Source organism: Triturus cristatus, chromosome 2_1 (assembly GCF_964204655.1).
Source record: "Triturus cristatus chromosome 2_1, aTriCri1.1, whole genome shotgun sequence".
In the NCBI taxonomy this organism is placed as follows: Eukaryota; Metazoa; Chordata; class Amphibia; order Caudata; family Salamandridae; genus Triturus; species Triturus cristatus.
Window position 1 is genome coordinate 1,181,662,872 of NC_140581.1, and position 27,664 is coordinate 1,181,690,535.

Here is a 27,664-nt window from a genome sequence, read left to right on the forward strand (position 1 = left end):
GGAGGAGTTGCCCCTAGATAAGGGAGGTGAGTGGGCAGGGCTAACCCTAGTGTCCTTAGGGGATTGCGAGATGGTTCCTAAGACCCAGATGCCCTCGAATACTACTAAGTACAGGCAATGGGTCACCATCAATGCCCAGAGGGTGGAGGCTCTGAGGGACACCGGAGCCAGCATGACTATGGTAAGGAGTCAGCTGGTGTCCCCGGAGCAGGTGGTTCCCAATGTAGTCCACCCAGTTGTGATGGCTGACAACCGAGAGGGTCACTATCCGGTGGCCCAGGTTCCCTTTGAGTGGGGAGGGGTTGCGGGTCCTCTACGAGTTGCGATCAGCCCTGCCATGCCGGTCGACTGCCTGTTGGGAAACGACCTTGAACACTCGGCATGGAAGGAGGTTGAGTTCAGGGCCCACATGGAAATGTTGGGGACCCCTGAGTGGACATGTGCCCACACTCGGTCCGTGACTACCCGAAGAGGGGATTCACAGAGGTTAGAGCCTGGGACAAAGGCCCAACCAGCTGCCGGAAAGGGTAGACGGGGACGGGGGAAGCCTGCCCCGGCATCTGACCCTCCAAAGGTGGATGGGGCAACTGAAGTGGTCCCGGAGTCTACGGAGGGGGATGTAACGTCCCTGGAGGGCTTACCTACCCCTGCAGACTGGCAGGTGGAGGGAGGACCTACTAGGGAAGAGTTTTGTCGGGCCCAGAAGGAGTGCCCTACCCTTGAGGGTTTACGGCGGCAGGCCGAAGCCCAGGCAGCGGGTAACGATTCGGGGAACTTCCACATATACTGGGAAGATGGACTCCTGTATAGCGAACCCAAGGCTCCGGTGCATGGTTCATCCCGGGCCTTGGTAGTTCCCCAGCGTTACCGAGCCTTCCTATTAGGACTGGCTCACGAAATACCCTTGGCAGGACACTTGGGACAAGACAAGACCTTTGCTCGACTTGTCCCTCATTTTTACTGGCCTCAGATGAGGATTACGTCCGATACTTTTTGTAGGACGTGTGTAACCTGCCAAGCTAGTGGGAAGACAGGGGTGAAGCTGAAGGCTCCCCTGGAACCACTGCCTGTCGTTGGTACCCCCTTTGAAAGGGTGGGCATCGACATTGTCGGGCCATTGGATCCACCAACGTCTGCCGGTCACAGGTTTATCCTGGTTCTGGTGGATCATGCCACACGGTACCCAGAGGCTATCCCTCTGAGGACCATTACTGCACCTGCGGTGGCACGGGCCCTTATGGGAATTTTTACCTGGATGGGATTCCCCAAAGAAGTGGTGTCGGACAGAGGTACCAACTTCATGTCGGCATACATGCGGGCTATGTGGAAGGAGTGTGGAGTCACTTACTGGTTCTCCACCCCTTATCACCCCCAGACCAATGGTCTAGTGGAAAGGTTTAACAAGACCTTAAAGGGCATGATCCGGAGTCTGCCCGAGAGCCTGCGGAGGAAATGGGACGTCCTCCTACCTTGTTTGCTGTTTTCTTACAGGGAGGTACCACAGAAGGGAGTGGGCTTCAGCCCTTTCGAACTGTTGTATGGGCACCCTGTGCGTGGACCACTTAGCCTGGTGAAGGATGGATGGGAAAAGACTCCCAGAAAACTTCCCCCAGATGTGGTGAGCTACATGCTGGCTTTTCGTAGCCAAATGGCTAGGTTGTGGAAGCAAGCTTCTGAAAACCTAGAAGCCAGCCAAACGGTCATGAAGGAATGGTATGACCGAAACGCTCACCCGGTGGAGCTGGAGCCTGGCCAGAAGGTGTGGGTGATGGAACCAGGAGAGCTTAGCGCTCTCCAGGATCGCTGGTCAGGCCCCTTTGAGGTGGTTGAGAAAAAGGGCAAGGTTACCTACGTGGTAGATCTTAAGACCCCCAGGCAGCCTCATCGGGTGCTCCATGTCAACCGCCTCAAGCCTCACCAAGAGAGACCCGAGGTCACGTTAATGATGGTGACTGATGGGTCAGAGGAAGAGGAAAGTGAGCCTCTTCCCGATCTGTTTGCGTCCCAAGAGAAGGATGGATCGGTGGAGGGAGTGATCCTTTCACCGTCACTAACTCCTGAACAACGGAAGGACTGTCGCCAGGTACTGGAGCAGTTTGCTTCCTTGTTCTCCCTTATCCCGGGAAGGACTCATCTGTGTACCCATGACGTGGACACAGGGGACAGCCCACCTGTGAAGTCCAAGTCCTACCGACTGTCGGATAAGGTGAAGGCTAGCATCCATGGGGAAGTTACCAAGATGCTAGAGCTAGGAGTAATTGAGCCTTCAAGTAGTCCCTGGTCCAGTCCGGTGGTACTGGTACCCAAAGCTGCCCCACCAGGCACTACCCCAGAACTCCGGTTCTGTGTGGATTACAGGGGACTGAATTCGGTGACTAAGACAGATGCTCATCCTATCCCGAGGGCGGATGAGCTCATTGACCGGTTGGGAGCTGCCCAATATCTCAGTACCTTTGACCTTACCTCCGGGTACTGGCAGATTTCCCTGACGGATGGAGCCAAGGAAAGGTCAGCCTTCTCCACACCTGAGGGTCACTACCAGTTCTGTGTGATGCCCTTTGGGCTCAAGAACGCCCCTGCTACGTTCCAGCGATTGGTGAACCAGGTCCTCTCTGGTATGGAAGCCTTTTCAGTTGCGTACCTGGATGACATTGCTGTCTTCAGCCGTAGCTGGGAGGACCATTTGTGTCACCTTCAGGCTGTTCTTCAGGCTTTGCAGCAGGCAGGTCTGACGATCAAAGCCAGTAAGTGCCAGATCGGGCAGGGGTCGGTAGTGTACCTCGGTCACTTGGTGGGTCGGGGCAAGGTGCAACCCCTCCAGGCCAAGATCAAAACCATCATGGCCTGGCAACCCCCCAGACTCACACAGAGGTTCGGGCCTTCTTGGGCCTCACTGGTTACTACCGACACTTTGTCAAGGGATACGGTACCATCGTGGCCCCCTTGACTGAGCTCACTTCCAAAAAGCACCCTCGACGGGTAATCTGGACCGAGGGATGTCAACATGCTTTTGACACCTTGAAAAAGGCCATGTGTGCGGCACCTGTTCTCAGGGCCCCTGACTTTGCCAAGGAGTTCATTGTCCAGACAGACGCGTCGGAGCACGGTATTGGGGCAGTGCTGTCGCAACTCAATGACGAGGGTCTAGACCAACCGGTGGTTTTCCTATCTAGGAGACTACTCCCCCGGGAACAGAGGTGGAGTGCAATTGAGAGGGAGGCTTTTGCGGTGGTGTCGGCCCTGAAGAAGCTGCGGCCATACCTGTTTGGCTCGCACTTCCTGGTTCAGACCGACCACCGGCCCCTCAGGTGGCTGATGCAAATGAGGGGCGAGAATCCCAAGCTGTTGAGGTGGTCCATTTCCCTACAGGGGATGGACTTTAGGGTGGAACATCGCCCAGGAGTGGACCACGCCAATGCTGACGGTCTCTCCAGGTATTTCCGCCTTAGTGAAGAGGACTCCCAAGGGGTTGGGTAGCTCTCCCCACTTTCACCTGGGGGGGACGCGTGTTAGACCTGTCAGCCCTTTGGCAGTTCCCTCCTCATTTTATTATTTTTGTCCCTTGTCCCCTTCTCTTTTTTTCTGTCTACCAATTTTTTTTTAGGTGCTGATGTAGAGGTTCTGGGCGCCTTTTCCTCGTCACTTGAGGGAAAGGCGCAAGGTGCTCCTCTGAGGAAAATAGATGTGGAAGGTAGGATTCACAAAATGGTGGCTCCAACTGTCACCTCAGCGCCCGGGCCATGACTGCCATGGGAGGTTCCAGAACCTTCTGGACCCTTCTGGCAAGACCAGCCCAAGGTGATAAATAGAGGTGACAGGGGGGCGGCCATTTTAGAATCAAGTCGGGCTGTGGAGTCAGTCAGGAGTAAGGCACCTGAGTGGAGAGGTGGGCGCTGAACTGGGAGTGGACAGATCCTAGGGTCTGCGTGAGTCCCCTACTTAGCTGACACCACCCTCTGCCATTTGACTGGTCCCTGAGCTCAGCTGACGACTCTGGAAGGCATTGTTCCTTTTCTAGTCAGGAGTCCCTAGCGTAAACTGAAAGCCTGAAGAGGAATCACGGGGAGGGCTTGCCGTTGGGACTGCCTTGACTCTTTGGTGGACAATCGGGAATCTGACCCCCCCTCTGTGGCAAAACAACGGAACTCCATCGTGGGCTTAGGGCAAGGAGCAGTGCCAGATACTCCCCGGGCTAGTGGATCTGCTCACCTGGGTTACTGTGAGCCACACCCCCTTGTTCCCCGCCTACCGGCACTAGCCCCTATCTAAGATCCTCACCTCCAGCTATTCCGAAGCGAGGAGCTGACTGCGGGTCCCCGGTGGAGGCCTGAGAGAGAGCCGGGGGGGTTTGGTGAGAGGCTCTGGGCTCTCCGTTGTTGTCGGCATCCGTCGCGCGTGTCAGCTGTGAGGAGAGCTGACAACGCGACGATCAGCTGACTGAGGAGGCCGCGGCCGGGAAGCTGAGTTGGGGCTGGCCTGGAAACTGACACCGGGTCACGTGAGCCGGGCCCTCGAGGAAGCACCGCCCCTCCCTGCAGCCGGGAGACGTGGCCGCACCCCTCACGAGTCGCACTGCATTAGGAGCGACGGAGGCGACTGACGGAGCCAGGGCCGCGCTCCCGCAAGTCGCGCTGCGGTCGGCAGCGACGGGAGCGCCTGGCAGAGCGAGAGAAGCCGGGAAGTGCCCCAGGAGAATTTTTCCGGTGAAGCTCCCCTCACGGGAAGTCCCTTGAGGGTGGGGGTAGTTGAGAAGTGTTACTCCCTTAGCCCCAGTCAAGACGCCCCCTCGCTGAGGAGTTCGACGTGTCCCGCTGCCGGAGGAGGACCTCAAGCCTATAAAGTAAGCTGGGCCTTGGAGGGGCGGGGAGACTGGCTTCTGACAAAGGGGAAGAGAGCGCTGGAGTAGCTTTGCGCGAGACTGAGCTAATGAGAGTACGGATCTCCAGTGCAAAGGACAACCGTCTCCAGTCTGGTACATACCGGGACTTAAGGATTCGGCTAGGTCGTGGTGATTTCGCCCTTATGTCACACCTAGCTTTCATGTGAACTATTTGGAGGGTCCCCTTTGGGTCGCCAGCAGAAAGCAACCTCCAGCTGAATATCTCATAGGCAGAGATTAGATCAGGTGGGCAGGATAGGAGCTTGGAGGTAGCGCTTTTGGGAAATGTCCAGAAGAGTCTAAATGCGCTTTTGGGAAATGTTCAGAAGAGTCTAAATGCGCTTTTGGGAAATGTCCAGAAGAGTCTAAATGCGCTTTTGGGAAATGTCCAGAAGAGTCTAAATGCGCTTTTGGGAAATGTTCAGAGGAGTCTAAATGCGCTTTTGGGAAATGTTCAGAAGAGTCTAAATGCGCTTTTGGGAAATGTTCAGGAGAGTCTAAATGTGCTTTTGGAAATGTGGGTTGAAACTTACCATGCAGAAATGTAACTAGGCCCTCTAGTTTTAAGGTGGAAGGAGAAACTCAAAGGGTGTTTTAGAGACTACTCTATGAACTGTAATGTTGGAACATTAATGTTATTGTAGGAGAGTGGAATCTGACTAATGGTTGCCCCCAACTTTTTGCCTGGTATTTAAGTGGTTTTTGACTAGTCTGGCTGGGATCCTGCTATCCAGGACCCCAGCCTATCTGCTTTCTCCCTAAAACTGTTGTGAGTACTCTAGGTACAAACATAATTGGATGCTGGACATGCCCTACCAGTCCCTTGTAGATGGTACCCTAGGTACCCAGGGCATGGGGCCCCCAGTAGGCCTACCAGGGCTGCAGCACTTATTGTGCCACCCTGGGACAGCCACCCAAACTGACACCACCAGGCCACTACTGTAGCCTGGGTAAGGTGGTGCTAGCACCCCTTACAGGGATGTAGGTACCCTATGTCCCATACCATTACAACACATATACTCTCATAGGTCACCCCTATGGCAGGCCCTGGTAATCCTACAGGGCTGGGTGCTGAGGTATGTGTGAGGGGGGACCCCTACATGAGTAGGACCTCTCTGCAACCTTCGTAACACCGTTACTGGGTTGTTTGTAGTGTAGCCATACCATATACTCTACCGCATTATAAGTTATTGCGTCATCGCTGTAACTTGGGACTGGCTACACAGAACCATATCGTGTTTGGTGTCAAACATGAAGGAATCATACCCCCAGTCCAGCCATGGGCATGGGGGCACGATTCCCCCTTGCTAGGAGGGTGATATGGGAAAAGCGGTATATTTTAGACACCAATTTAAAAGTGCACATGTACCACAAAATGGCTACTGTTCGCCACCTACACGACTCTGGCTGGCTGTTGCTGGGGAAAACCCCAGCCTCGCCATCTGGACAATAGGGCTCCTGTGGCAGGGAGGTGCCAGCACCTCCCCAGACAGGATATGTGGATTGGAACAGGGTGGGTGCACCAAAAGTCCATTCAGAGTTGCACGTAGGCAGCTGCAGAGCCCCAATTCTGCATACACCGCCTGGAACCGGTTCAGGGGCATCCTGCCCCTCGCCCAGGCGGGAAACACACAAAGGGGAGTGGGTGTAGCCACCCTTTCCCGCCTCTACTCTGATTGGTAGGCTCTATTTTGGACCATCCCCTAATCTTGGGGATATATGGGAATAACTTTGCCCTAGAGCCTTAGATTCGTACAGGACTTCACAGAACTGACCTTCGACGAGCTGCTGCCCAGCTGACTGAAGAAATCTCCCTTGGGATAAAGGAGTTATCCCCCTGCTTGGCAGGCACCTAAAAGACTACAAGATACCCAGTTGGAACTTCGTTGCTCTCACGACCTTCGACGCCTTCCAGCGACCTCGAGGTGGGTCTCCAGTGCATCCCAGCGTCCTGTGAGTGTGCCCAGCAAGTCTGAGCACCCTGGACCACGTGGGTGTCGAGATCCCCGCATACCCCGAGACACCGGCCACCTCTTGTCCAGCACACGACCCCGACCAGTGGGGAAGTTGTGCTTTGGCCCATTCTTGAGCCAACCTTCAAGCAGCATTTGTGCCGACCCTCAGCTCCCTGGCCCGCTCCGGTGGCCCGTGGGAGCCCTTTTACGCACTCCATTTTGCTGCCTTCCGCGGTCCCTTGTCTCTCGACTTGTGGGCCCTGACGGAGGACAATCTTCTTTTCTAAGAGTTCCCCTGGTTGCTCCAGGCCTGCTCTACGCTCCCTGCAAAGGAGAGCACCCTCAGACCACGTGGGTCTGCACCAGCAGCTGCTTTGTTCATCTTGCGTGGGTTGCGGTTGCCAATGCTTAGTGGATCCAATCGGGACACTAACACCGCAGCGACCCTCCGCCGACGTGGGACAGTCGCCCTCCAGAAGCTGGCCTTCCTTGAAGCCTCCCGGAGCCCGTGACTGCAGAGCCCAGCTGTACCTTCCACACCTGAAGCACCCGACATCCACGAGCTCCTTCCTGTGAGCTCCCTGGTCACTGTGCTGTGACCCAGACTCTGTCCCCTCTGCTTTCAGGTTCATCTTTGTCTTTTCTTCAACTTCAATCTTCACGACTTCAGCGACACTTCCAGCTAGCAGCAGTTTGGACTCCTTTTCCATAGAAAATCAGCCCGCGACCCGACACCAGAATCGACCTATGCACCCGGCTTCCCTGGGGCAGGTAACAGTGGTACTTCGGTACTTCCGTGGTGGGGGGCTCTCCAAAGCCTTAAGTCTCAAGCCTTAACTTTGTACTGTTGTTAGAAGTGTCCTTAAACCTTAATTATTCAACCGCGACATTCTCCATAGGCTAACATTGCGATCCCGACAGCAACTTCTCGCACTGCACACGCCTCCCGTGGGTCCCCTTCCTCTTAACTGTGGGTGGATTCTTAAGGGGCCAGCGATCCTGAATGCCCTAGGCATTGCCTGTAGAATTGTCGTGGTTCTTATACCACTATTTTAGTATATGGTTTGGTCCCCCCCTGGGGCCCATTGATTTCTGTGCTATTTATTGTGTTTAGAAATGCTTGTTTGAATTGTAACTTTGCCACTAGCCACATAAAGTGACTGTGGGATTCTGTCTAGAATAAATACATATATTTTATATATATACCAGTGTGGGCTACTCTTTCATTTGGTTATTCAAGAGGTTATTATGGTAAAACAATAAGCTTAACACTCCTTCAAGACTTAGCCTGAAGGCTGCTCTCCACAGCTACCACTAGGATAGCTTTCTTTAAAGGTTGTCTTAAACCTACCATCAATAGGAGTCGAATTGGACTGGTGCAAGGTGTCCCTATAACTAGGAACAGCATATGCCAGGCCAACTTCTCACATTGGTGTGCAGCGGTTGGATTCAAGCTTGCCATTGTTTTACCAGATAACAAATTGAATTTCTAAAGTGAAAGCCACAAGGTACCAAAGGTACATATAAATTCAAGCTAGAATACAATAAGTTCTACTGAACTTGGAGTTGTGTGTAGAGGGTTTAGAACACCTTGACTACAACTCAAGAGAGGGTTCAGTAGGCCACACTTAGTGTAGGTAGATACATCACTACACTAAACATGTCTTCAGGTGGCACTAAGGCTATGGAAGGACCCCAGAGGGTCCCAGTAGATAAGTATGATAATTTCACCTTTGCAGAGCTCAGGGAAATGTGCACCCTTAGGGGACTGAAGACAGAAAGAGGTGCCAACACAAAACGTCTCAAGGAGATCCTGCTCATAGCAGACTTTATGGAGTCCATAGGATCCAGAGGGACGGACAGAGTGGGTGGGCACCCCTCAGAAGAGGACACTCCCAGAGTGGAATCTGAAGAGGAACAGGAAGAGGATGAAAATCCTGACCTGGAAGAAACAGACCACTCACAGCATGGAGGTGATGGCCCAAGAGGCACTCCCTCCACCCTTAAAAGGGGAGTGGTGGGTCCAAGAAGGAACAGATCCCCCTCAGTGGGATCCAACCATTCTAAGGGATCCAAAGGGTCCTCTGCCTCTTCTCAGAGAAGAGAAACCTCTCATGAGAGGAAATGCAGACTGATCAAATTTGAGCAGGCTAAGCTTGAGCTTAAAAGAGAACAGTTAGCATTAGACAGGGAAACCCTGGAGCTTCAGAAAGCTTCAAGAAAGTGGGGTCTAGAGATCCCTGGTGGCAGTGATGAAACCCCTAGAGTTAGAGAGAGAGTCCCTGACAATAGGAACCTCCACAAGATTGTGCCCCCCTATCAGAATGGGGATGATATCCACAAATGGATATCTGCTCTTGAAAGGGCCTGTAGAGTACAGAGGGTCCCTGTAGAGCAGTGGGCAGCAATCCTGTGGCTCTCCTTTTCAGATAAAGGGAGAGACAAGCTCCTCTCTGTAAGAGAAGAGGATGCTGATGATTATTATATCTTGAAAGCTGCTTTAATAGATGGGTTTGGCTTAACCACTGATCAATACAGACTTAAGTTCAGAGACACCCAGAAAGCACAGAATCAAGATTGGGTAGACTTTGTGGATTGTGCAACCAAGGCACTGGAAGGTTGGTTAAATGGCAGTAAAGTTAATGATTATCAAGGATTGTATAATCTCATTATGAGGGAGCAGATTCTTAATAATATAATTGTCAGAACCAACTTTTACACCAGCACCTGGTGGACTCTGATCTGACCTCTCCCCAAGAATTGGGAAAGAAGGCAGACAAATGGGTCAGAACCAGGATTAGGCCTAAGAACCAAGTTGGTGACCAGAAGAAGGATTCCACTAAGCCCAAAGAGAAAGGTGGGGATGATAAACAAGAAAAGTCCTCTGAAGGGCCCCAACAAACCAGTGCTGGGGGTGGGTCCCAAAATACTTCCTCTAATACCAAGAAACCATATTGCCATGTGTGTAAGAAACCTGGCCACTGGAAAACTGACTCCAGCTGTCCTAAGAATGGCAATAAAGAAAGTGTTCCTCCAAAACCAGCTCCAACACCTCCTGTTACTACTAGTAGTAATCCCCCAGGTGGTGGGAGTGCACCCAAAAATTTAGTTGGGTTCTCTTTGGGGACACCAGTGGACTCTGGCCTAGCCAGGTCCCCTGCATTAGCAACTATGGTCTGTGATGGTGGCATGGGGTTTGCCAACTTTACCATGAGCCCCAGTATTCTGGGCAGGTACAGACAAGAACCAATGATCAATGGTCAGAAGGCTGTGGCCTATAAGGACACAGGGGCCAGTGTCACCATGGTGACCAAGAGGCTAGTGCCCCTAGATCAGCTTTTACCTGGGTTTAGTTATCAGGTGACCAACATTGATGGAATCAGGACAGATCATCCCATGGCAGTGATAAATCTCAGCTGGGGAGGAGTCACTGGCCCCAAGAGAGTGGCAGTGTCCCCAAACTTGCCTGTAGATTGTTTACTGGGGAATGATCTAGAAATCTCAGCCTGGGCTGAGGTTGACCACAAGGCCCATTTGAAAATGGTAGGAATTCCTGAGAGAGTGGATGAGACCCTGAGGGCCTCACCTCCACCCCAGGAGAAAATAGAAAGAGTGAAGCCTGAAACTATGGATCACTCTACACAAACAGAGAGCATAGGGGAGGAAGAGCAGTCTTCCCCCCACCAGACTACAGGTAAAGGTCCAGTTTCTCAGGGAACTGATCCTGCCCCTTGTGAAGTAACTGCCCCAGAAGTGGACAGGCCTGACCTGCCCACCTCTCTGATGGCAGGGGATCCTTCCAAGGTGGTACCCAGTCTGGAGCAGGTAGCCTGCCCCTCTCTACCCTGCCTCAGTCAGCCCAGGGCTGCAGAGGTCAGGGAGGTCAGTGGACCCGTGTTGGGCCCCTGCCCAGAGGAACCCCCTCATCAACAGATTAGGGACACCCAGCAGAGTAGTTTCAGCCAGGTGAATATTCCTCTACAAACTGAGGGATCCCCCTTACCCCTAGGTATAGGCACCCCTCAAATGGATGTTGTTGAGCACAGGGAAACCTGGGGCCTAGCTGCCCCAAACCTTCCAGTGCCCTCCACTATTCCAGCCAAAGGGATCCAACCCCCAGCTGTAGGCAGCCAGAGGTTGACCCTTAGGGCCAGATATGACACCGTCATGGGCAGAAAGGCTTCCATAGTGGCCAGTGATCTGAGGAGGTTGAGACCAACCCAAATAGGGTCTCACTTCCAGACTCAGACACCCCACCAGCCCACCTCTGACCCAAAAACCAATACAGGTAATTTCCCTAGACTTTGGAGAAACTCTAGAACCCCTTGGGGTAGGATTTCCCAAGTGGACCATGACACAGGGAGCAACCATGTTAGTACAGGTTCTTCCTTATATGGCCACTCAGGAAATAAAGGCTTATCTGGACAAGGTTAGCCTTATCTCCTTTCGTTTGGGGGGGGGTTATGTAGGAGAGTGGAATCTGACTAATGGTTGCCCCCAACTTTTTGCCTGGTATTTAAGTGGTTTTTGACTAGTCTGGCTGGGATCCTGCTATCCAGGACCCCAGCCTATCTGCTTTCTCCCTAAAACTGTTGTGAGTACTCTAGGTACAAACATAATTGGATGCTGGACATGCCCTACCAGTCCCTTGTAGATGGTACCCTAGGTACCCAGGGCATGGGGCCCCCAGTAGGCCTACCAGGGCTGCAGCACTTATTGTGCCACCCTGGGACAGCCACCCAAACTGACACCACCAGGCCACTACTGTAGCCTGGGTAAGGTGGTGCTAGCACCCCTTACAGGGATGTAGGTACCCTATGTCCCATACCATTACAACACATATACTCTCATAGGTCACCCCTATGGCAGGCCCTGGTAATCCTACAGGGCTGGGTGCTGAGGTATGTGTGAGGGGGGACCCCTACATGAGTAGGACCTCTCTGCAACCTTCGTAACACCGTTACTGGGTTGTTTGTAGTGTAGCCATACCATATACTCTACCGCATTATAAGTTATTGCGTCATCGCTGTAACTTGGGACTGGCTACACAGAACCATATCGTGTTTGGTGTCAAACATGAAGGAATCATACCCCCAGTCCAGCCATGGGCATGGGGGCACGATTCCCCCTTGCTAGGAGGGTGATATGGGAAAAGCGGTATATTTTAGACACCAATTTAAAAGTGCACATGTACCACAAAATGGCTACTGTTCGCCACCTACACGACTCTGGCTGGCTGTTGCTGGGGAAAACCCCAGCCTCGCCATCTGGACAATAGGGCTCCTGTGGCAGGGAGGTGCCAGCACCTCCCCAGACAGGATATGTGGATTGGAACAGGGTGGGTGCACCAAAAGTCCATTCAGAGTTGCACGTAGGCAGCTGCAGAGCCCCAATTCTGCATACACCGCCTGGAACCGGTTCAGGGGCATCCTGCCCCTCGCCCAGGCGGGAAACACACAAAGGGGAGTGGGTGTAGCCACCCTTTCCCGCCTCTACTCTGATTGGTAGGCTCTATTTTGGACCATCCCCTAATCTTGGGGATATATGGGAATAACTTTGCCCTAGAGCCTTAGATTCGTACAGGACTTCACAGAACTGACCTTCGACGAGCTGCTGCCCAGCTGACTGAAGAAATCTCCCTTGGGATAAAGGAGTTATCCCCCTGCTTGGCAGGCACCTAAAAGACTACAAGATACCCGGTTGGAACTTCGTTGCTCTCACGACCTTCGACGCCTTCCAGCGACCTCGAGGTGGGTCTCCAGTGCATCCCAGCGTCCTGTGAGTGTGCCCAGCAAGTCTGAGCACCCTGGACCACGTGGGTGTCGAGATCCCCGCATACCCCGAGACACCGGCCACCTCTTGTCCAGCACACGACCCCGACCAGTGGGGAAGTTGTGCTTTGGCCCATTCTTGAGCCAACCTTCAAGCAGCATTTGTGCCGACCCTCAGCTCCCTGGCCCGCTCCGGTGGCCCGTGGGAGCCCTTTTACGCACTCCATTTTGCTGCCTTCCGCGGTCCCTTGTCTCTCAACTTGTGGGCCCTGACGGAGGACAATCTTCTTTTCTAAGAGTTCCCCTGGTTGCTCCAGGCCTGCTCTACGCTCCCTGCAAAGGAGAGCACCCTCAGACCACGTGGGTCTGCACCAGCAGCTGCTTTGTTCATCTTGCGTGGGTTGCGGTTGCCAATGCTTAGTGGATCCAATCGGGACACTAACACCGCAGCGACCCTCCGCCGACGTGGGACAGTCGCCCTCCAGAAGCTGGCCTTCCTTGAAGCCTCCCGGAGCCCGTGACTGCAGAGCCCAGCTGTACCTTCCACACCTGAAGCACCCGACATCCACGAGCTCCTTCCTGTGAGCTCCCTGGTCACTGTGCTGTGACCCAGACTCTGTCCCCTCTGCTTTCAGGTTCATCTTTGTCTTTTCTTCAACTTCAATCTTCACGACTTCAGCGACACTTCCAGCTAGCAGCAGTTTGGACTCCTTTTCCATAGAAAATCAGCCCGCAACCCGACACCAGAATCGACCTATGCACCCGGCTTCCCTGGGGCAGGTAACAGTGGTACTTCGGTACTTCCGTGGTGGGGGGCTCTCCAAAGCCTTAAGTCTCAAGCCTTAACTTTGTACTGTTGTTAGAAGTGTCCTTAAACCTTAATTATTCAACCGCGACATTCTCCATAGGCTAACATTGCGATCCCGACAGCAACTTCTCGCACTGCACACGCCTCCCGTGGGTCCCCTTCCTCTTAACTGTGGGTGGATTCTTAAGGGGCCAGCGATCCTGAATGCCCTAGGCATTGCCTGTAGAATTGTCGTGGTTCTTATACCACTATTTTAGTATATGGTTTGGTCCCCCCCTGGGGCCCATTGATTTCTGTGCTATTTATTGTGTTTAGAAATGCTTGTTTGAATTGTAACTTTGCCACTAGCCACATAAAGTGACTGTGGGATTCTGTCTAGAATAAATACATATATTTTATATATATACCAGTGTGGGCTACTCTTTCATTTGGTTATTCAAGAGGTTATTATGGTAAAACAATAAGCTTAACACTCCTTCAAGACTTAGCCTGAAGGCTGCTCTCCACAGCTACCACTAGGATAGCTTTCTTTAAAGGTTGTCTTAAACCTACCATCAATAGGAGTCGAATTGGACTGGTGCAAGGTGTCCCTATAACTAGGAACAGCATATGCCAGGCCAACTTCTCACAGTTATTCTAAATACAGATGAAATGTCGTGCTCTGTGATGCGGAACTGAGAATTCCTGTAACGTAAGAAAGGTGGAAGAATCCTAGTAAACGTAAAAAAAAGAAAATATCCAGCGTAGTGTCCTTTTTGAGTGGTGTCATACTGGATTGCGGACTGAGGAGGATGCAAGTACGAAGCGCCATGTTGATAAGGATGCCTGTTAACGTAGGCCAATGCTACCCCTAGGACGTAGGTCCAACACTGTGCCATTCACAGACATTGTAAGTACAGTGACGCCATTTTGAGTACATGGGCTGGGAGTTTGTCAACACAAACTCCACAGCTTCATGATGGCTTTACTGAAGACTGCATAATAAAGCCACACTGATGCCAGTGTTGGATTTATTATAAAATCAACTCCGAAAGCATCTTGGAGATGCCCCCTGAAAAACTACCAATTCCTAGTGTATTCGCTTCCTGGACCCTGCCAGCCAGCCACCACCAGACAGGTTTCTGACCTTATGGGGTGAGAGCCTTTCTGCTGCCGGAGACCAGAAACAAAGCCTACTCTGGGTGGAGGTGCTTCACATCTCCCCCTTGCAGGAACAGCAACACTTGGTGGTGAGCCTCAAAAGCTCTCACCTTGTGTTAAGCTGATTTGGGCAGCTCCAAATAATGAAACAGCCCACCCCCCTGTCTTGTCTCCTAGCCCCACTTTCTAGCGGCAGGACAGGCAGGAAAATTAGTAAGCAAAGTCGGAGTGCCCACCTTGGCTTTCACACCCCTAGGGTGGCCAGAAGCTGAGGTGAACCCCTCTCCTCGAAATTATCCATCTTGGTTAAGAGAATTAGGCCTAATAGGAATATGGCTGTGCCCCTCTCTACAAAAAAGGGAGGGGGGCAACTGAAGGGTGTAGTCACCCTAAAGGACAGTCACCATTGGCTACTGCCTCCAACACTGGCAATGCCCTTAAATTTAGTATTTAAGGGCTTCCCTGAACCTTGTTCCTCAGATTCGATGACCTAAGAAGAAGAAGAAGGAGGACCGAAGAGCTGTGCAGCCGTGGAAAAGAAAGTGACGACTGGTTTGACCCCAGTGCTACCGGTCTGTCTCCTCCAGCCAGCAACCTCAAGAACCACCATAGGACCTGTGCTGTCTTTGACAAAGACTCTTGTCTCCAGTGGAAACTCGATTTGTCCAGGAAAGAAACCAAATCCAAGCCTCCGGATCCAGGCGGATCCACAACACTTGCACCTCTCTGCACCCAATGCCCACAGCCCGAGTCCAGATGGCCCACCAACTCAGTGAAGTCTCCACGGCATTCCTGATCTGAGATCCAGCATTGGACGACCTCTCCGGACCTCCCCCTTGACGCCTTCAGCTTCAACCTGAAGGGTCCCCCCGACTGGATCTGGTGAGAAGTCCTGAAATCGAAAGACACCCCTGCACCTGCAGCCCCCCGGCTTTGGTGTGCCCAACTGGCGGTGTCCCGACATCCCCCCGCTATCCAACTTACCTCTCCAGCCATGAGATTCCTTCAGCGACCTATGAACCGAGCTTACATCCATTTTCCCCAACCAAGGAACTCCATTAGTTTTAAAGGGGCCCGATGCCTCCTTTGCACTCTGCAACCGGCCGCCCCTGCAGCGTTAGTGGTGCAGTCTCTATGCTCTTTGCTGGCACCTCAAATGCAGATCTTAACCCACATGGCCTGTGTCCCTGAGCCGCAGGTTGTTACCTGTAACCGGTGCTTCTTCGAGATGCCCCCCCCCCCCAAGTCTTCATAGGATAACATTGGGTCAGGTGACCTTTGCGCCCAGTGCCGCTGGTGGTGCAGTGCCTACCAAGGTTAGACCCTGGCCCAGTGTTCACCCAAAGCCCCGGAAACTGGACTTGAGAACTACTTATCTGTAAGTTAATCACTTGGATTTTTCCCATAGGGTTGCATTGGTCTCTCACTGCATTGTACTAAGTGTGATCCTGAAATCAAAGTATCTATGTATGTATTGAAAAGCAGTGTACAATATTGTTTATTGCTATACAAACCTATTGTCATTAATTTGAAATTATTGCACGTTACAAGTACTTACTTGAGTTTAACTTGGTTCCTAGAAATCAAAGTAACAATTGTAATATTTTTCTACAAACCATTGGGCTAGAGTTAGTAATTGAGTTTGTGTTCCTGGCTTGTATGCATATGCACTCCAAATACATGCACACTACCCTCTGATAAGCCTAACTGCTTGGCCCAGCTACCACTAAATTGAGAGTAAGGTAGTATCTACTTTAACCTTTGCCATACCTTTGGGGACTCACTGGACTCTGCACACTATACCTCTTTTTGGTATAGTATTTACAGAGCCAGCTTCCTACAGTGTGGCCATAAGCAGGTCTATAGTATGCTGCTTATTATCTGCTAAGTGCTGTTGATCCCGTGAGTCACTTGATAGAATTAACTTCAAGACAGAAAAAGTATGCTCCAAGCTCCTACACACCCAATACACAAGAATTGGAAATTTATCTGGAATCAGTTTTATGGCGATCGATGGAATCAATGTCTATCAATTCAGGTGAAAGATCTTTGGTTTCTTTCTAGCAACAGTCTCGATTTCCCTACAAATGGAGGGAAAAGGGGGATTCATGCACATGGGATGTACAAAATCCCCGGTGGACTTTGTGAATATGATTGAAAAATACTTGGTATTAGCAGTTTACCCTGTATTATTGCCTATTCTGGTTATATTTATATAACCCTTCATACCGCTGATGAGGTGCAAAAGATCTTTGGTGCATAGGTAGCATGCTACTCTGCAGGCAGTGCTTGGTTCCGGAATTGGAGAGTTTTTACTGTTTGTTGATATGTTATGTGTTTTGATGTCATGTATGATAACCAGAGTTGTAGTCTTATTGTGTTATATGTCGCTGCCCTTCGGCACCTAATGAGTGAAGAGGAACTTTTTTAAATTACACTTATTATTGTGTCTGATTGGAAGGGTGTGGTTTGCGATTGTGGCCTGTTTGGGAAGTATTTTAATGTTGTGCACCAGGAGCAGTGGCAGCTCTTAGCAAGCTACTTTGATTGTGTAGCTGCATTGATGTCTGGAGTGTGGTGAAGGAGGATGCAACACAGTTGCACACATGGTTGTTCCTACCTTTCTTTTGGATGGATTTTGTTCTAGTCCTTTGCTAGGTATAACCCTGAGCCCTTTGTCATCCATATCCTCCTTGCAGTGGGGAATGATTTTGTCTCTTGGTAGGTTTTGTTCTTCGCCATATGTTGGACCAAAGCAAGATTACTGTCTTCATGAATTTCAAGTGGTCTTGGTTGTTTCTTGTTTTTAGCAGGAGAGAGTTCCATAATTTTGATGTTCAGACAAAATATCGGAAAAAATTATATTGTGTTGGCAAAATATTGTCAAGTATATTTAGGAAAAAATACTGTGAATGTATATATCTTCAAGGTGCATAGATGTGGATTTAAGAATAGTAAATGTATGCTTAATCATTTGCACTTAACTTCTTGATATTTTGGTCCTCAATATTTTTGGCACAATATTTTATCCACATGATATTTTCCTTATCGATATTTTGTCAGTGATCCAAAATCTGACTACTCGTATGGAGCAGGTCCATCCATGCACAATCACTAAAACCCAATGTTAAAAGACATTATAGGGATGCATAGCTGCTATCATAGACAATGTCAATCATAGAACATCTTGTTTTATGGTTCATGTGCCACCTCATTTCCTTTTCAACCAAGTGTATTAGGATGCAAGTGTTTCCAAGTTAGTCAGAATGCGCTGTTAGTATTGCAGGGCACGCACAGAAGCATTACACGTTAGGCATATATACATAATTTCCGCATTTGGGGCCATATGTAGGAAGCCAAATACCGGTCGGTAACGGCCGAAATTCGGTAAATATCCCGTTACCGACCGGTATTGAGGCACTTGAGATGTAGGTGGCTGATTTCTGGATTCGGTATTTACCGATTCGGAATTTTAAGAAATCGGTAAAATACCGATTCGGTAAATACCGAATCCAGAAATGCTATGTAGGGGGCACTCAAGTGAGTGCATAATTGGTGTTTGGATTCGTTATTTACCACCAACTACAAGTTGATGGTAAATGACGAATACCTTTAAAAAAGCATTTTTGTGCAATTTGTGAAGTGCCATGTGGCAGACATACATGCCCTTAGGGCATGTATGTGCGCCACATGTGCACACATGCACGAATCAGGGGTGCAACAGGGTGTCAATGTGACACCCTGCCACCCATGATAATGCCTCCCCTATTACCGATTCGGTATTTACCGAATCGGTAATAGTAACTGGCTTCCCATTCATTCCTATGGGCCTCCAGGCCCATAGGAATCAATGGGAAGGGATGCATTATTACCGATTCGGTAAATACCGATTCATAAATACCGATATCTACCGAATCGGTAATGATTACCGATTAATTACCTACATACTATTTACCGATTCATAAATACCGAATCGGTAAAATTCTGTATTTATGAATCGGTAAATGGGTGTCTAAATTCACACAATTCTACATTTGTTATGTTCAGCGTAGACAGCATCATACAATATTATTTTGTAATGCCAGGTGCTGATGTTTTTTCATTAGTGAACACATCCCTATCGCCAGTCAGAATCGTTATATGTTTTTGTGGGATTGTTTTTTCCCATCTGCATACAGTTATGACTAATTAAAATCTCACATTTTTCACATGTGTAATTTAAGTTCATCTGAAAGACTCACGTGTGCATGACTGGCAGGGCTCGGAAATCTCTCATGCAAAAGCAACTAGGGGCCAGATTATTATCTTGGCGGACAGGGTATTCCGTCAACGTGTTGGATATCCTACCTGCAAAATTACAATTCCATTATATCCTAAGGAACTTGTAATACGACGGATGGAATATCTATTACGTTTAAGACAGAGTACCCCATCTGGCAAGAGTGTAATCGGGCCCGAAGTCCGAAAGCAGTTATGATTGTAAAAACACACACACGCTATTCACTGAAGTGCCCATTACGTTTATTACTATTCATTTCAGTTTTCTGACGTTCTTCGTTACTGAAGAGTGTTAATAATGAATGCACATTGATCATACGTTTTCTTTTTTTTTTTACAGCCTGTACTGAAGGTTTTTCAGGATCATAAGCAACCCGCGTACATATACCAGAAGAACAGGGAACTTCTGGTAAAAAGTGGATCCTTTCCTCAACCCAGCGAACCAGAGACCAGTCCAAGACCCGCTTCCGTGGAACCTTTATCTCCCTTTGTGCGCCTTCCAGCACTTCTACCAAGTTCGAAAGAGAAAGAGGTGTGGTAACCATGCAGTAAAACAGACAATGTCTATGACGTACTTACACATGTATGCGCCCAACTGTAGCAAGCACGTGGGAGGTTGACAGAGAAGTTGATTTATTTAGTCTGCTTTTTCGATGAAATCATTTAGAACATTTGTTTTTTTAATTTGTGTGATTAAAGGATACATAATCTCTGCTTCTCTCCTCTGCACCCCTCCAAATGTTTGACCATGTGAATAGTGCAGCACAGTAATGCTATCCGACTCCGCTATTTCTAAGTTTGACAAGCTCTAGTCCTTTCTCGAGTTCTACTACGCCCCACCAACCCTCATTTCACATTTCCTAACCCCTCCTGGCCAATTTAATGTGTGACTCTGCACCTTCTTTGCCTATTTGCAGCCGTTTCACTTCCTAGGAAATGCAGTGATTCTGACCCTGGTCACTCTGCCTGTGTGTGTGATGCTTGTAGTTTGCCCCGCTGAACCCTTAAAATACCCCAAGCTCTTTGTATGACAGTACACTATGATAAAGGAAAACGAGTAGCTAGAAGGAACATCGAGAGCTCAGTTTGCTGAGCTTAGATTGATTGTGCTAGGAAAATTGTTTGCATGGTTGCGAGATGACGATAAAGACCGAGGAGCATATTTACTAAGACTTTGGGTTTGCGTAACAAAGGTAAATCATACTACAGCTAAATGTTGATTTTGAAATTACTTTCCCGCACAAAACTTGTTTTGCACTGGAAAGTTACCTCAACGTGTAATGCACATTGTTAGAAATGGGGGTCTCTGGTTGGCAGTGGATGGCCACTGTCCAAGCAGGGACCCTTTTTCCTAAGTCAGAGTGAAGGGCTGCACCCCTTTGACAACCCCTGCTCCACCCTGTAGCACGAGCAGTTAGGCTAATCTCAGAGGCAGTGTGTTAATCGTCTATGACCATACACAGCAATACAGTGAAGAACACTACAAAGGGACAAAACACAGGTAGGTATCAAAAATACTTATCTTTATATATAAGCTTATCACAAGACCAAATAACGAGAAGGCCACAATACTGTACAAAAATAATTCAAATGGGGAATGCAAAGTTCAGTTCAGGGCAATGGTCTCTGCGACCCTTTTACTCACAGTTCAGGATGTTGTTGACAATAATCCACAAAAATGCCGCTACGGCGGGATAGCGATGTTTTTCCTCACGCTCTTGGTCGCCACAGCTTGCTAACGGGTGTTAGCGACAATTTTGAGGCCCGCAAACGTGCGGGGCGATGATCAGGCCAGCGAGCACTCAGCAGCAGCAACGCGATTAATTTCTGGACGCTTCTTGGCTGCGCCGGCTCGCTAACAGGCCTTCGCGACAATTTTGAGGCCTGCAAACGTGTGGGCGATGATCAGGCCAACGAGCCCTCAGCGGCAGCAGCGCAATGAATTTCCTGATGCTCCGCGGCTGTGGCGGCCCGTTAACAGGCTTTAGCGACAATTTTGAGGCCCGCAAACGTGCGGGCGATGATCAGGCCAGCGAACCCTCAGCGGCAGCAACGCAATTAATTTCTTGACGCTCCTTGGCTGCAGCGGCTCGCTAACAGGCCTTAGCGACAAAATGAAGTCTACTGGGCCTGAGACTTCAGTCAGGAGCCTAGTTCTCTCTCTAGCCCTTGGGTGATTGCAGGTTCAAGATTAAAACGTTCTCTAACAGCTCCTTTTCCCTCTTATTTCCACTCCAATGACAACTACTGCAGGCCAATCCAGGGAACAGCACACAACACAAGGACAGTCCTCTCCTGCAGCTTCCTTCAGTTCCACGGACAGAGGTTGGTCTTGAGATCCAGGGGCAATACAACATGTAGGGGTTTCAGCACAGATATTTAATACCCCAAAAGTCTTTGTTCTCAGAAGCTACAATTCACTGAACCCAGCCAGAACCAGTTCTGCCCAGCCCTGGACACTTTGTTTACCACGCTGCATCCTTCCTTTCAGAAAGAGGGGGTCTGCCATCAGACGCACAGTGGGAGGTGGAGCCAGCATTCACCTTGCCAGGCACAGCCCTATTCAGGTCCAGGAGCTACCCCTCGCCACACTCCAATGCAGATCTCTCTATTCAACCCAGGTCTGACTCAGCCTGCCCTGTCCCTCCAAAACCAGACAGCCAATACACATAACAGCAGAGCACACTGGAAGGCTTAGGCAAGAAAATACCTACTTTCTAAAAGTGGTATTTTCAAACACAGAATATAAAAATAAACTTCACTAAAAGATGTATTTTAATATTATGAGCTCAGGCATATTAAATTCGTTTTTCTACCATGTTCTATGGGTCAGTTATGACTATAGAATGTAATAGCCAAACCTCCCATTCTGGCCTATGGAGAACAGGTAGCCTTACAGTAGCGAAAAACGAAATTGGGTGTAATTCACTACCAGGACATGCTACACACATCAGAGCATGTCCTACCTTACGCATACAATGCACCCTACCATAGGGGTGGCTTACATGATGCCAAGGGAAAGTTCAGGAGCTGGGAAGTGGGTGCACTTCACAGCCAAGATGGCAGTTTTAGACTGCACACAGACACTGCAGTGGCAGGTCTGAGACACATTTTACAAGCTGCTTCTGTGGGTGGCGCAAACCAGCGCTGCAGGACCACCAGCAGCATTTGGTTTACCAGCCCTGGGCACACACAGGCCACATTACTAGGGACTAACAGGTAGACCAAATAAGCCAATCAGGGATACATCAATTCATATGTCATCTTTACACAGGGAGCATCCGCGCTGCGGCACTGGATGGCAGTGGTGCAGCGCCCAGAGCATCTATCACCAAAAAACACAGAGGAGGCACAGCGAAAAAATGGAAGGGAGACTCACGCCAATGGTGCCAGGTCTAACACACATTAATTACATGATCACAGTACTAGCGTCCCACATGCTGCAACAGAACATTAATTACCATTTGATTACAGAGGTAAGAATGCATAATAAATAAATGGGACATTCATTAAATAGCAATGCAATAACCAATCATGATACTTATATCACTCAGATTGAGCTTAATTATATTATATATTTTAATTAAAGGAAAGTGGTCGCACAACAAAAGTCGGAAATACATCACAACACACATAAATACTACAGTTTAAATAAGGTAAACGGTTTTTAAAAGAATACAAATCACTCCAGAAACCATTTTTCCCTTACCCCCTCAAGTTAGTTGCAGGTCACTCTGAGCCTTATTGCATCTTTTAAAAACATACCATACCGTTCTCCCTGAAAGCATTAATAAAAAAGTGAAAGCAGGTAGTACTTGATTAAAATTGGCTTGTTGTAAAATAGGGAATACAAAGGACTTCCTGGGCACCTGGTAATTACTGAAAAACCGTAAAAAATGAAGCATGTCCTGTGGAGACGTACCGTTGTATCCACAGGGCAGCAACATCTCACCTTTCTTACTCCCTCTGGGATTTGCAAGGAGAAGATAAAGTTGTGAGAAGTTGGCCTGGCATATGCTGTCTCCTAGTTATAGGGACACCTTGCACCAGTCCAATTCGACTCTTATTGATGGTAGGTTTAAGACAACCTTTAAAGAAAGCTATCCTAGTGGTAGCTGTGGAGAGTAGCCTTCAGGCTAAGTCTTGAAGGAGTGTTAAGCTTATTGTTTTACCATAATAACCTCTTGAATAACCAAATGAAAGAGTAGCCCACACAGGTATATATATAAAATATATGTATTTATTCTAGACAGAATCCCACAGTCTCTTTATGAGGCTAGTGGCAAAGTTACAATTCAAACAAGCATTTATAAACACAATAAATAGCACAGGAATCACAGGGCCCCAGGGGGGGAACAAACCATATATCAAAAAAGTGGTATAAGAACCACGACAATTCTACAGACAATGCCTAGGGCATTTAGGATCGCTGGCCCCTTAAGAATCCACCCCAGGTTATGAGGAAGGTGACCCACGGAAGGCGCGTGCAGTGGAAATAGCTGCTATCGGGATCTCTATTATAGTCTATGGAGAATGTCGCGGTTGAAATTACACAGATTAAAGTCACTTCTAGCAGGAGTACAAAGTTAAAACTTTAGACTTAAGCTTTTGAGGAGCCCACTACCACGAGATTACCGAGGTACCACTGTTACCCGCCCCAGGGAAGCCGGGTGCATAGGTCGTTTCTGATGTCGGGTCGCGGGCTGATTTTCTATAGGAAAATGTTCAAAAGTGATGCTAGCCAAAAGCGTCGATGATGCCGTGAAGATCAAAGATGTGAAGATTGTAGAGAAGAACCTGAAAGCAGAGGGGACAGAGTCTGGGTCACGGCAAAGTGACCAGGAGGCTCAAAGCAAAGAGCCCTTCGGTGTCGGGTGCTTCAGGTGCGAAGTGGTGTAGCTTGGATCTGCAGCCACGGGCTCCGGGAGGCTTCAAGGAAGGCCCGGTTCGGGAGAGCAACTGTCCCATGTCGGATGAGGTTCGCTGCGGTGTTAATGTCCGGATTGGATCCACTAAGCCTTGGCAACCGCAACGAACGAAAGCTAAACAAATCTGCTACAGTACAGACCCACGAGGTCTGGGAGAGGTCTCCTTTGAAGAGACTTGTAGAGCAGGCCTGGAGCAACCAGGGGAACTCTTGATTGTTGAAATAGACCTCCGCTGGGGCCCACAAGTCAAGAGACAAGGGACCGCGGGAGGCGGCAATTTGGAGTGCGTAAAAGGGCACCCACGGGCCACCGGAGGGGGCTAGGGCGCTGGTCTTTGGCACAATTGCTGTAGAGTGGTTGGCTCAAAAACGGGCCAAAGCACAACTTCCCCACTGGTCAGGGTCGTGTGCTACGCAAGAGGTGGCCGGTGTCCTGGGGTATTGGGGATCTCGGCACCCACGTGGTCCACGGTGCCCAAACTCGTTGAGCACACTCACTGGCCTCTGGGATGCGCTGGAAACCCACCTCAAGGGTGCTGGAAGTCGTTGAAGTCCGTAGGAGCAGCGAGGTTCCAACCGGGTCACTTGCAGTGTTTCAGGTGCCTGCCAAGCAGGGGGATAACTCCTTTATCCCAAGGGAGATTTCTTCCGTCAGCTGGGCAGCAGCAAGTCGAAGGTCAAGACTGTAAACTTCAAGATTAATCTGAGGCTCTGGGGCCACGTTATTCACCTTTATCCCCAAGATTAGAGGAGTGTCCAGAGTAGTGTCCACCAATGAGTGGTGAGGCGGGAAAGGGTGGCTACACCCTCTCCCCTTTGTGTGTTTCTCGCCTGGGCGAGGGGCAGGATGCCCCTGAACCGGTTCCAAGCGGTGTATGCAGAATGAGGGCTCTGCAGCTGCCTACGTGCAACTCTGAAAGGACATTTTGTGCACCCACCCTGTTCCAATCCACATTATCCTGTCTGGGGAGATGCTAGCACCTCCCTGCCACAGGAGCCCTATTGTCCAGCTGGCGAGGCTGGGGTTTTCCCCAGCAACAGCCAGCCAGAGATGTGTGGGTGGCGAGTAGTAGCCATTTTGTACTACATGTGCACTTTTAAATTGGTGTCTCAATTCTGCCGCTTTTCCCATATCGCCCCTCTAGCAGGGGGCAATCGTACCCTCATGCCCATGGCTGGACTGGGGGTATGATTCCTACATGTTTGACACCAAACACGATATGGTTCTGTGTAGCCATTCTCAAGTTATCGCGTTATCGCGATAGACTTATAATGCGGTTAAGAGTATATGGTATGGCTACACTACAAACAACCCAGCAATGATTTTACGAAGGTTGCAGGGAGGTCCTACTCATGTAAAGGTCCCCCCTCACACATACCTCAGCACCCTGCCTTGTAGGATTAGCAAGGCCTGCCATAGGGGTGACCCATGAGAGTACATGTGTTGTATTGGGGTGGGATATAGGGTACCTATATCCCTGTAAGGGGTGCTAGCACCGCCTTACCCAGACTACAGTAGTGGTCTGGTGGTGTCAGTTTGTATGGCTGTCCCAGGGTGGCACAATAAGTGCTGCAGCCCTGGTAGGCCTACTGAGGGACCCATGCCCTGGGTACCTAGGGTACCATCTACAAGGGACTGTCAGGGCATCCTCAGCATCCAATTGGTTTGTACCTAGGGTACTTCACATTAGTTTTAGGGAGAAAGCAGATAGGCTAGGGTCCTGGATAGCAGGATCCCAGCCAGACTAGTCAAAAACCACTCAAATACCGGGCAAAAAGTTGGGGGAAACCATTAGTCAGATTCCACCTTCCTACAAAAGTCCAATCGAAATCTAGTCAATAAAAAGCAGTCATGTGAACTGGGAATCCCTAGGAGATAAGGTTCTGTAGTAAGGGCAGTTTTCAGAAGGTTATGTCTATGTACACTTGGCTGCCTTAGCTCACATTCTTCTCTATCCAGCATCCTCCGTCTATAGAAGGACTCCTTTACCCAAAGTAGGTCTTTCCTACACACATTATCAGGAGTGCATAAAAGGTCTGGTCTGCCTAGTTTCCTTAATCCTTCCTGTATATAGTTAAATCGAGGAATACGATGAGCACTGTTAGATCCAATAATATAAGGGGCGGAGAGGCAACAAGTCTGTCAAATAGGGCACACCCAATTCGCTAGGAACGATATAAGTAGAGGTACCCTGCGGGCCACATAATAAGTGTCTCAAAAACCTGTTTTCTACTATTTGAAGCTCCCTGTGCAGGGCATAGCCCCAGATCTCACTGCCATATACTGCCTAAGAGACACACCTAGATTTATAAATCTGCAAGGAGAGCCCCCTGTTTGCTTTTTAATTTTAATAGCTCCAGTGTAATTTGGCATCCAATATAACTCCTAAATAGGAGAAGGCACTGGTCTTAGGAACAGGGATAGTCCCTACCTTGAAATTAAAGGACTTTGTTAGCCTCTGGCCTATCTGCATCACATTGGACTTGGAGTTATTTACTAACAGGTCCCGGTCTTCCATAAAGAACACAAAGGAATAAAGTAGTGATTACAACCCCCCAGCGGTCCGGGCCATAAAAACTGTGTCATCAGCATACAATAGTACCGACAGGCCCCACCTGGGGTAAATCCGTGTGGATAGATAACAGATCCTTCTCTAAATTTTTGATATATCGATTAGACAAAAAAGGAGCCAATATACATCTCTGACGTACCACTCTCTAGTTTGGAAACTGACCGGTCACTTTGCCCTCATTTGTATAGCGAACCACCGCGTTGGTGTCACTAAGGAACGCCTGTAAAAAGAGGATGATAATGTTATCTACTCCCATACACCTAAGTGTCTCCCATCATTTGCTTCTGTTCACCCTGTCGAAGGCTGACGACCGGTCCATAAAGGCCAAGTAGACCATACCTTGTCGTGCGACCGTGTATTTGTTTAAGATCAGGTACAGATTAAGGCATTGGTCCACTGTTGACCTTTCCGGGCGAAAGCCAAATTGGATATCTGATAGTATGTTGTTTTCATCAGCCCAAGTCTTTAGCCTATCCAAAAAAGATACGGCCCACCAACTTTACCGTTGAATCCAACAGTGATATGGGCCTGTAACAAAAAGTACTATCCCTGTTGCCTTTCTTAAAAATCGGTATGATGATAGCTGTGGCCCAGGAGCTGGGTGGAGCTTCTCTGATAGCTGCATTAATGATGGAAGTAAGGACTGGCACCCACAGCTGGAGGTTAGACAAAAAGAGGTCAGGGGGTATGCCATCAGGACCAGGGCCCTTATTTCTAAACAGTCCCTCGATACCTTTTCTAACCTTGTCGGCATGAATGACGAGAGCCGACTTTCCTACCCCCCGGCCGTCCGGTGACCTATTTTCTGTTTGGCTAGCAAACATTTCCTGAAAATAGCCGACCCATTCTTCCTCATTTAGGTGTGCATCAAGTGACTGACCAGCATCTCCTGCCAAAAATGGGCTATAAACTATGCCCCAGAATGTTTCACTATTATTTAGGGTACTGGCATCAGTGAGCTTTGTCCATGCTTCATCCCTCAAGACGGCCTTGTGGCTTGCTAGTACTAACTTATATTGTCTTCGAAATGCTTTCACTGAGGTTGTGTCCCTAGGCTTAGTGTGTAATGCTGCCCTCAGTTCCCTTGCTGCTCTTGAACATCTGTGGTTGAACCACCTTGGGCCATGCTCTTTCCGGCCCCTAGCTGGCACCATTAGGAGATCCCCAATAGCACGAGAAATAAACTTGAAAGTGTGTAGGGTGATCCCTGGTGCTTCCTGCCCTTTGACGCAAGTATCCAGTTCCCCTTTGCCCCTTACAGCAAGGGACTCCTAAAAATGATCCGTAGTGATCTGGGCAACCTTAGCCTTCTACCCTGATCTGTAGCCTTAAG

The 27,664-nt window shown here is 49.4% G+C and overlaps 1 protein-coding gene across 2 annotated transcripts in view; it reads left to right on the plus strand.

Annotated features, from left to right (window-relative positions):
• DNAH6 (dynein axonemal heavy chain 6) overlaps nucleotides 1–27,664 on the plus strand; it is a 2,458,578-nt gene that overhangs the window by 117,776 nt on the left and 2,313,138 nt on the right. For both annotated transcript variants that reach the window (XM_085636629.1, XM_085636630.1), the window contains exon 3: nucleotides 19,172–19,363. In XM_085636629.1, the coding sequence (XP_085492755.1) occupies nucleotides 19,172–19,363 (192 nt within the window). The remainder of the gene's footprint in view (nucleotides 1–19,171; nucleotides 19,364–27,664) is intronic.